This window comes from Patiria miniata, unplaced genomic scaffold, assembly GCF_015706575.1.
Source record: "Patiria miniata isolate m_02_andy unplaced genomic scaffold, ASM1570657v1 HiC_scaffold_8, whole genome shotgun sequence".
Taxonomy (NCBI): domain Eukaryota; kingdom Metazoa; phylum Echinodermata; class Asteroidea; order Valvatida; family Asterinidae; genus Patiria; species Patiria miniata.
The window spans coordinates 7,997,728-8,008,396 of NW_024037075.1; the positions used below are offsets into that span (position 1 = coordinate 7,997,728).

The 10,669-nt window shown below is 40.9% G+C and overlaps 1 protein-coding gene across 1 annotated transcript; it reads left to right on the forward strand.

The window, feature by feature from the left end:
• The first annotated feature begins 3,510 nt into the window (after window positions 1–3,510).
• LOC119719578 lies at window positions 3,511–10,665 on the forward strand. The gene is made up of 5 exons (XM_038189055.1): window positions 3,511–3,615; window positions 6,661–6,739; window positions 7,423–7,473; window positions 7,925–8,044; window positions 8,943–10,665. The coding sequence occupies exons 2-5, from the start codon at window positions 6,674–6,676 to the stop codon at window positions 8,955–8,957; spliced, it is 252 nt and encodes an 83-aa protein (XP_038044983.1). The 5' UTR covers window positions 3,511–3,615; window positions 6,661–6,673; the 3' UTR covers window positions 8,958–10,665.
• Window positions 10,666–10,669: the final 4 nt, after the last annotated feature.

Here is a 10,669-nt window from a genome sequence, read left to right on the forward strand (position 1 = left end):
ATATTGCACGAGAAAACGCATTACAAAATAGTGCTGTCTCAGCATGACTCAGTACTTTTAAAATGATGGCTCCCACAGCCATCAAGGGCCAGATCTGCGATGCTCCAATATCCACATTTGTTGATATGATATTGGTCTATCTCCGTACCAAATTTGGCACTGTTATCATAAAATGCACAATAGGTTTGCTATGCCACCCACTATAAAGCCGCTTTGAGTGATTTAGGGGTAGGGGAAGCAAAAATGGCCATAGCGAGCCCAATTTTCAAGACAGAAAGCTTATCTACCACTTAAATTAAAGCTTGTGGTCTCAGGCAGTTTTTAAATTATAGGGGCCTAAAGAAAGTGTGTATCTTTGGAATAAGTGTGAGTTTCAAACTCATTTCTGTCCCCAATCAGGGCAAAGTCACAGGATTGGGGGGGGGGGGGGTGTCCGCAAAGCAATATATGCCCTGGGATCACGAATACGGACCAACCATATTTTTTCTTGTTTTTTGGAGCTGGAAGGCAAAAATACCGGCTGTGCAAGAGCCCCATTTTCGGATGTCCCAAGGTACCCTACAACAGAAAATAATATTAAGATTAATCATAAACATTTTCGGTTAAATGGCCCTATCCCAGGGACTAATAGCACTTTACTTCGAACTTAAGATAATAATTTGATTAAAAAAATAGTGTGTACAAGATGGTAAGTTTGCCCATGAAGAAGCGTTTTTAATTTTGTGTGAAAACCAGTGATGAGAATTGAACGTAACTGAAACTATGTCCCTTCTCGATCTGGAGGATGCTGGAGTCGGTTGGAATCACGTAGTCTTGCTACAAGACTGGATTTGGATTTTATTCCCCTAGTATCTAGGGAGAGTAAAAAATAAATGTTCCTTTTTATAAGTTCTTGTCTCCCACAAAAACGGGAAAAGTAACTAGTTTTGTTTCTCTTCATCCAACATTCGGTCTGGATATTGAAGACAGTCAGTATAATTTCACTGATATTCAGACAATGAAAAGAGGCCTTCCTTTGTGACTACCCAACTGAAAACACTGTACCAACACAATGTTCAGAATAAGCCTTTTGCTATCGACTCAATGACAACTATGGGCATCTGGACAATGAAGGAAATAAAAGGAATGGCAGAACAGGACATCAATTAAATGGAATAACATTTATTGAACTTGAATCTGAATTACAGATAAGGTTCGCATTTTCACTGTCCTGCTGCTCGACCTTAGTTCACCTGTCTGTCATTCAGATCAATGCATTGTGCCCGTGACATGTCTGCAATAGCTCTGCGGACCATCCGTGTTCTTCTGAGGGCTTGGATTTCAACAGTAATTTGTTGGCGAACTTTCCCGCACGGTGTTTGGCACAATGCAGTACACCCGGTCCTTCAGGTAGGCCTACCCCCAAGAAAAAAAACAGAGGGGGTAAGATCTGGCGATCTTGGCGCCCCTTGTTCGGGTTTTAACTTGCGCCATTTTGTCCGTATTTTACAACATTTCTGCAATGTCCGATCGTTCGGCTGCCGTACCTCCTGAAGGTGTTCTCCAAATTGACCTATCGTGTCTTGTACGTTTCATAAAACGTTCTGACCATCAAGGCCCTTTGGACAATGGCCTTGTCATGGCTACTTTAAAATGTTCAACTTGCAGTGTGCTGACCATTAAATAATGTTAAATATCCGGGCCGCCCCATTGTGTTCTGACCAACCATTTCCCGTGATGTCCGGCATGCGTGACGCACGCGGCCGGAAACGTGAGTGGGCGTGGCCCAGTGGATCGGTCTATTTCCTGGATAGCGTTGTCAAAGTTACCAAGACTGGATGTGATTTATCTTTAGTGTTAGCTGACTACTGCCGCGGTGGCTTGACCCTTTATGGTCCGTGCTGCGCACTCACTATGCACTGGAGAGCGGTGAATCGCCTCCCCCGGGGGAAGGGGGGGGCAGCAGTGGCGTAGCCAGGAATTTTTCAGTGGGGGGGGGCGCTTGGGGGGGGGCTGGAACATTTCATGGGGGGGCGTCATGCAGGGGCGTCAATCGCTTCTCAAAAGTGGGGGGGGGGCGGACATACCTTGATCAGAACTGATGCGAGCGCGAAGCCCTTACGGCGTGGGGTTCGGGGCCCGCTTAAGGGCCCCGAAAAAAATTGGATTCTCGATGCTCTGTGGTGTGATCTGAGGCAATTTCTTACCACTTTAACCAATAATTATCTTAGCACAAAAGATAATAATTTAAACATAATTTTCGAGGTTTTCTCAGCTAAAGGCATAAGAATTGTTTTTGAACATTGTTTTCGAGGTTGGAGTCATTGAATCAGCTACCAGAATTCTGAGCTTTAGGCGTGGGGTTCGGGGCCCGCTTAAGGGCCCCGAAACATTTTGGATTCTAAATGCTCTGTGGTGCTATCTGAGGCAATTTCTGACCACTTTAACCAATATTTTCTAAGCAAAAGATACATTGTAGTACATAATAGGGCCCTGTAAATGAGACACGAGTTCAAAAATCTGGGGGGGGGGGGAACATTTGATATTGTGTCCCCCACCCTTCAAAAAGGGGGGGGGGACATGTCCCTTGTCCCCCCCCCCCCCCCCCCCCAGGATTGACGCCCATGGCGTCATGTAGATCAATGATAATTTTTTTTAGAAACTCAAAATCTCAGTGGGGGGGGGGGCGACTGGGGGGCGACAAGGTTTCATGGGGGGGGGGCGGTCGCCCCCACGCCCCCCCGGTGGCTACGCCACTGGGGGGGGGGGGGGGGGCAGCTAGTTGCCGCGTTCGCTCGTACCCCCCGCCCTTCAAACAGGAGCGAAGTTGCCGCGGCGGTAGCGAGATGATTCAAATCCAGTCCGACAAATTCGGAGCACACCTCAGCCGCGCCGCGCGCGTAAGGTATGCTCGGAATATCTTGGGTCCGCTGCCAAAGTTCAATGCTAGGGATTGGGACCGGCAGCAAAATGCGTGGTTTGATTGATTACTTTCTTCTGAGTCAGAAAATCCCAATTAGCATTTAGAATTTCTTTTAAGTTGAGATAGTTCTGATAAATGATTATTACCTTCACTTTACCCAACTGGAAGTTTGTCAGATTTTTTCTTCTTATTTTGGGCACATTTTGAAGGGTTCAATGCGGCACTCATGAGTTCAAAATAAAATCGGAAAATCACGCCAAAATAAATGTCTCTCTTAACTTTGTAACGGGTATGTAAACTCAAGATTAATGAACGGGATCGGAATGTTTAGAGTTTGATGAAATTTTACTTATTGGGAATGGGGCGCGGCCGGCGGGAGGGCTCTCTCAAGTGGAAAATGGCCTTGTTATTAAATTTCGGTCACTGCCGCATGGGGTGGGGGCGGACACCCCCTCCACACCCCTGGATCCGCCACTGGGAAATTTAAGGTAAAACTATTGCTTACTCAGCATTCAGCAAGGCACTATATTTGGCGAAAAGTCAACTAAGTGCGCCATGTAAGGGGCCGCGCCACCGTGCCATCAACAATATATAATTTTATTTTTGGCATAAGTTGAGCACAATAGGCCCAATCAATAGCGCCCTCTAGGGCCAAGTCGGAATATCCTAGGCAAAAACTTAGCCGCACATCGACACCAGCAGGATTTAGACAGGTAAAATAATCTGATCATGTTTATCATGTTATTTCGAAAATTATTGTGAAGTGTTTGGTACATATTATTACAAAATGTATACTATTATCTCGGGACTTGATAGGCCTACTGCAACAGACATTCACATTCATCATGATGATACAAATGCATAGCGCCATTAATTACAAATGAACAAGCAAGCACTGTGCCAATGCCAATCAATGCCAATGTCATGAATGTAAGCAGGGTAAGCCCGGCCTGGCTCTCTAGTGGTTCACTTCCCACCCCCACCCCCTCCCCCCTAGGTTTGTGCATATAGTCTATGCACAAACTTGGGGGGGGGGGAAGGGCAGTGAACCACTCAAGCTTTTAATTATTATATTCGGAAAGATTCCCATATCTGTCGCCCTTCCCCTTTGCACAAACCCTAGTGGTATGACTGAGACTGGTCTGAAAAATGTTAAGTGTTTTTTTCAAATCTAGGGGAAAAGTTCCATACTCGGATGCCAATTTATCTGCTGCCAAACATATTAATTGTCACCTCACCTTGTCATTTGAATCCAAGAGAAATCCAGGAAGCTGTGTTAAGGTGAAAAAATTTACTCAAAATGTGTTTTTAGAGCACATTTTGGATGCATACGTCGTGCAGAACTAACTTGAAGCAGCCGGTCAAAACTGATTGTAGTGGCTGAAAGACAGCGGTACGTTATACACGTGACATCAACAACCATGACGTCGCATGAGCCTGCCAATGATAGTGCAATACGTCATTATGAATATTTATTTTCTCATGAATATTTAGTTTATTTCAATGGATACTTCAAATACGTCCAAAGATTGATTATTGCAACAGCGATCGTGCGCGGCCTAGCGGTTAAGAGTCTCGTGTGTCAAGCAAGCGTCAGAGGTTCGAATCCCGATGAAGTAACTGACTGATTAATAAATAGAAATTAAGGAAAGGAGAGGGTGAGAGTAGAGGAGGGAAAGTGGAGGAATAACCATAAAAGATGTAACTTTTGGCGCTAGAAAATTAATTGAAAAAAGTGACGTCCGAGTATGGAATTTTTTCCAAATCTAGTTACTCTGTGTTAAATTATAGCTCCATGCTCCTACTACTTCACTATTTTCCCTGCTAAATTTTAATTTTTAGGACATATACTTTCTGATGGCTGATACTGATAGTGATACTAGGTCACTGAAGGGAAAAATTAGTGATGACCAGATATATGGGAATCTTTCCTTATTTTCTTCAGTATTTTTCAAAAATTAACTGACCATCGATTTAGTCCGAGTAACTTGGACCCAACTTATTGCCTTTTTAACATTCGGACATGGTCTGGCGATAGTGGGGTCCAAGCTAATAGTGCGAGCTGGACAACACAATTCTGTCACTGTCCCAAGAACCAACATTTTCCAACAAAAACATCAGATTTCACCCTCAAAACGGCCTCCAAATTACTAAATACGGCACCTGAGGCACAAGTAGACATCGATAATTAAGATAGTTGTACTAAAGTTTACTTACGATCCGGATGAAAAGTGAAATTTCCCGTTCAATTCCGAGAGCTCCCCTCGCGATCTTGAACACGTTAAATTTCCGACTCGTGTTAATGTTTGAACGACGCGATTTGGTCTTCATGCCCAGTGTATATTCGATGGTCCCCGTATCCCGAGTGAGATTCCGTTACCGAGCGCGCGCGATGCATCGATTATGATAATGAGTCACGTTTGTAAACACAAGTGCATTTCGAACGGTAAAAGGGAATCGGGAACCAGCTTGAACTGGTATCTGCCATAAGAGCTGCCCTAGTTCCCGACTCCCTATTATCGTTTGAAATGCACTTGTGTTTACAAAGTGATCCAGTCTACTCATTATCATAATCGAGCGCGAGCTCGGTAATGGAATCGCACTCGGAGAACTGTAGGAGAACTGCAACTGCGCGCAATCAAGCACGCATTGCGCAGTGTTGGAAATGTTCCAAACATGCGCGCTTGTTGCTCGAAACGTGTACGAAATACGACGCAGCCAATGCGCGCTATGCAAGTTGACGCCCAAATAAATGCTGATGATTGTGGATGGTCTGTAGGAAATGACGTCATTTAAACGAGACCTATATGAAACAATATTGATAGTGTAAATGCAACAAATTACCCCTAGAACTATGGGGCTCCAGTCGAACTCTAGTTCGACTAGTGCCCCATAGACTAGTTCTAGGGGTATGCAATGTACAATGTGAAAAGATTAGCACTATATTCTCGATATTTAATGAGGAGGAATCAAATGCTTGTAGCTTGTAGACTCCATAACACAAACAGTAGTCCATATCTGGTTAAAAAAATGTGATTGTTGTAAGATGCTAGTCCAAGGTAACTTAACCATGTTGACCAAAGCAAAACAAACCTGCCTCTTTAAATTTGGAAATGATGACCAGATCATATTATCTAACGGTTACAAAGTAATTTGTAGGGTCCAAAGTTACGTACATACACTTAAATTACAGTGCTTGGGGTAAGTGTACACAGCTGGGGATGTGGAAGGGGAGGGGACTTGCAGGTCCCCCCTCCCCCTCTACATTAGGCCCCGTGCTACTGACGAAACTATTGATACATTCAGCTATGATTATTAGTAACGTAGCATCACAGAATGTAGAAGTAAGGAGTCTTTTTTAGAATTTTGGTTAGAATTTTTGGTTAGTATCTGGTTGTCATTTCAATCTGAATGATTGTTTGTCAACAAAACATTGCAAATATTATTTGTGCTGTAACCATGACAACCATCGTGAGAACTATTGCATGTTTTCACTCCATATATGTATACATGTAATTATGGCCCAAACATTACAGAAAGCTCACTACAAACTTTTAAGAACAAACTATTTTAGATATTGATTTAAGAATCTTTAGATTGATATCAGTGCATACATAACATGTCATCAGCTATCCAAATTAATCACTAATTTGGATAGCTGATAAGACGTTATGTATGCACTTACATTTGAAGTTGTTCCTTCCTCTAACATAACCACCAGTTGACAAATTCTTGACACATTTGTTATCCATTACTAGGAACTTCTCAGCTATGGGTGCATGTATGCCTTGTTTATTTGGCAGTGCTGATGATTATGACCAAGACCAACCAGATGAGGTGAGTATTAGAAATGTGCAAGCCCCTTGTACCCTAAGTCTGAACATGACTGAGACCCAAGTTGTAACCAGCCGACATGCAGTTTCTGCAGGTTTAGAATGACCTTAGGCCAAAAAAAAAAGTCTCCGGTTTCTGGTATGGAGATTGCCCAAAAAGTGGTGCGGCGACGCGGCTTTTTTTTTTTTTTTTACCTGATTTTTTTGCTTCAAATGTCGGCTGATGACTGCAAATGGTGCCCAACTAAACTTAGTGCAAATATATGGGAGTCCAGAGAGGCCACATAAAGCTTATTCTCGACCATAACCCAATCTAAAAACACGTTAAAATTGTGCAGCAGCAGGATTCCAGTCAAACCAGTGAGTTTGGCGGTTTTGAGACATCATCTTTCATTGAAAAAAAAAACGTTTTCATTTTGCCTACGCGCATGGCTACGGCGACGCGTGCGCATACCAGAAACCGGAGACTTTTTTGGGGGGCCTTAGTCTCTTATCCGGGAAATGTGGCATCCAGGCATGAAGATTGCTATCAAACTTTCCCCATTTCATGATGTTGAGGAAAACACTATTCAAGGAATCATTATTCCTTCCACAGTTTAGACTGTGATTGCCATCTGCAAAGAGAAATGCTGGCCTCCAAAATTCCTCATAATGTTATACTTCTGGTGTCTTTTTTTTTCTGGACAGGAAACCAGACGTCAACAGCAAGCTGAGGCTGCGCAGAAACGCATGAAACAGGTTGGTCTACATGTTCCCTTATGGAACAGCAGCATTTGGGGAAATTTTTTCTCCCTGTGCAGTTGCTATTTTGAAGAAAATTATTACTGCCATTATTGAATGGAAGATCACAGTATATTTTTGTAATTTTCATTGATTTTTGACTTGAACATTTTTTTTATAGAATGTCAGGCAAGTCAGACAGGCAGTCAAAAGTTATGACAACAAATCAAAACCATGATTAAGAAAAATTGAACTCCAAGTTGAGAAAAAGAAGTAACTGTAAGATAAAATTATTCAGTGAAACAACAAAATATTGAAATCTTTTTTTTTTGTGACATTGATTTCACAGTTTGTCATCTTCCTGATGGTGCAGTACCCTAATGTGGTGTAGTGCACATGAACATTTTGACCATTTGCATATACCTGCTGAAATGTTAACATGAACACTTTGATATGATTGTCCTACCAGGAGGAGTCTAGAGGATTAGCAGACCCTGAAGGTGCAAAGAGACGACAACAACAAAAAGAAGAAGCCGAGAAGAAAGCTGAAGCACTTGAGCAACAAGGAGGTGGTGAAAACAAACTTTCGGTAAGTATAAACACATTGAATATTCCTGTATGTTGAGGGTCTATTATATGTGGCTTGCATTAAGCATAAATTTGTTTAAATCCCAAAGTTGTTGTTTGAACCAGCTGTGAAGTGCAAACATGACATCTCTAATGTTTGAAAACGTAACATCTCTAACCAGTTTTTCAATGACACTTGTTCACTTCATCAAATGTCTCTCTCTTATCAACTGCAAGTACCGTCGGTAAAAGAACTCTAAAGGAACTCTAGAGGATGCCAAACAGCAGCATGCTGATTGTGTTGCAAAGTCTATTGCAGCTGACTTGTTTGGCTCTTGGGACTTATAGATTGTCATCTCTGTTTCATCAGCATGAGGTTCTCACCTCTCTTTATATCAGGCCTTCCTCTTTGGACATGTTTTATCGAATTCCTCTTTGAACTTGCTCAGATCCCATCCCACACACTAGACTTCCATACTCAAGGCCTGTTATCCATCTGAGCAGGTTGCTAGAATAACACACACCCTAGACGCTTCTAAGTCACTAGGAACTGTTGTAATCCTGTTCATTGTCCTCACTGGCCCCAATTCTTGCCCAGCATTACAATCTTGGCTTGTCTGATTCAGCTTTTGCTTCCTCGAAGTAGAATGCTTGTCTTCTGCTTGTTTTTAATCGCACATTTGAGCGTTAAGATATTCTCCAAACCCCAGTCTGCCACACCGTGATTTTCACCCAGCAACCAAAGGAACAAAATGGTCAGTGAGCCAGTATTCTGAAGGATCCGACCTGTGTCTAATAAAAATGTGCACATGTTACAAAACCTGGATGAATTGACTTAATAATGCACAGTTGGGGAAGATGAATTGTATTTTTCAAACAGAAGGTACTGACACTTGATATGATGGTTTATTTGATTGCAGTGGCAAGTTGGTTGAGTTGAAGTCACTGTAAACTTCCTGGAGAAGATCTGCTAATGGACTGCCAATGTGATGTGTCTGTGTATATATCACCATTCACATGCTATTTATTACATAAGTGAAATCCAGAAATTCAGGCTTTTGCAACTTAGCCTTGTAATTACGGTGGTGTTTTAATACGTTGCCTTTATATTTTTGTAAGCATAATCAATTGTTGAAAACAAGTGTTTCTTTCCCACGAGATGCGTTCATATATCAACTCTAATTACCAATAATTTTGTTTCATATTTTAGTGTAGAAAACTTGTTTTAAATTGAAGTAGAAGTCAACATTAATTAAATGTGTACAAAATTGAATAAACGTGCTCTGATCCTAAATGTACCTTAACATGCACTGGCTATCCTCAGCTAGAATATTGTTATATATTTTGTGTAAAACTCTCAACTGCATTTGAGACAAGAAGAAACATCAAAACAGATGGTTCTATGGACTTGTAGTGTTTTAAGTTTCAAGACCAAGATTGATTTATATCACAACATTATATCAGTGATAGCCTGTGATTAAAGGTCTACTTGTTTAAACTTGAAAAAAAGTTCCATCATTTTTAATAGTTGAAATATCTTTTTGAAAAGTATCCAAATCGTCTTTGGTAAACCTTTCTTGAATCAAACATTCATAACCAAACCTACATGAATGTATTTTTAAAGATGTTATGTTTTTGTCATTGATGTAAAATGCATAAAACTGCTAACAATGCACATAGATGCTTGCTTTGCTTGTTGAGCAGATATATTCGTATTCAGTTGTATGTTGAATGTTAACTAGTTGCTTGTCTTGCATGTGTAAAGCACAGTTGATATTGATACATTGTGATTAATTGATTGCTATGGGAACAAAAGTTGGAGCAAAGAAGCTCAAACAAACATACAAGACAAATTTATTCTTCAAATGCAGACAACCAGTACAGTGTAGCAGTGTATGTCCATCTAAAGTGTGCATGTATTAGCAGTGCTGGCACTGTGGCATATAATACATTAATGTGTGGTTGATTTATCTGCAATTACAGATGCACACCACCTACAAATTGCGTATGATTTATGTATAAAATGAGAATATCGATGATGCCTTGATAAGATGAGGCTATGCTGAAGCAAGTTGTTTTATTCAGATTTGGACTGGTAGGTCTAGCACAGTTTAGTTTTGTGTGTTGTGTGGAGATTACAGAATTAAGGGAACCATGACACTTTTGCTTTGGACAGTCATATTCGAAAATTATGAGTGGTGTTGTATAGATTTTCTGTCAATATATTATATATATTATAAAAGTATAAATAAATATAAAATTCATTTTGAATGCCAAAAAAATAAGATTAAGATTCATGATTGACAGAGTTGCTCTCCCATCGAAAACCTAATGTACCAATATTGTAAGAAATGTTTGACACTACATTTTAATAGTCAACATCAACTTTCACTGTTGAAAATGTTTTTCTCTATAAAAAAACGTCCTTTCCAAAGAACCGACTAAGGGACTTAATTCTTATATTCTAATACTTGCCAACACTTGAATTATCCTGATGAAAAGCCCAGCTTGTAATATGTGCAATTTTTGAACCTGTTTGACGTGACTGATTTTGTGAACTGACCTTGTATTGCTCAGCTTGTTAGTCTGCAAATTCAAGTGGACAGAAGATCAAATGTCAGAAAATATCATCTTTAATATTCAGTGA

What these genes read in the sequence shown, in the direction of transcription:
- LOC119719578 (XM_038189055.1), top strand. Translation starts at nt 6,674, where the DNA reads ATGGGTGCATGTATGCCTTGTTTATTTGGCAGTGCTGATGATTATGAC. An exon ending in ACCAAGACCAACCAGATGAG is followed by an intron (nt 6,740 to 7,422) that starts GTGAGTATTAGA and finishes TTTTCTGGACAG; the next exon opens with GAAACCAGACGTCAACAGCA. An exon ending in CGCAGAAACGCATGAAACAG is followed by an intron (nt 7,474 to 7,924) that starts GTTGGTCTACAT and finishes TTGTCCTACCAG; the next exon opens with GAGGAGTCTAGAGGATTAGC.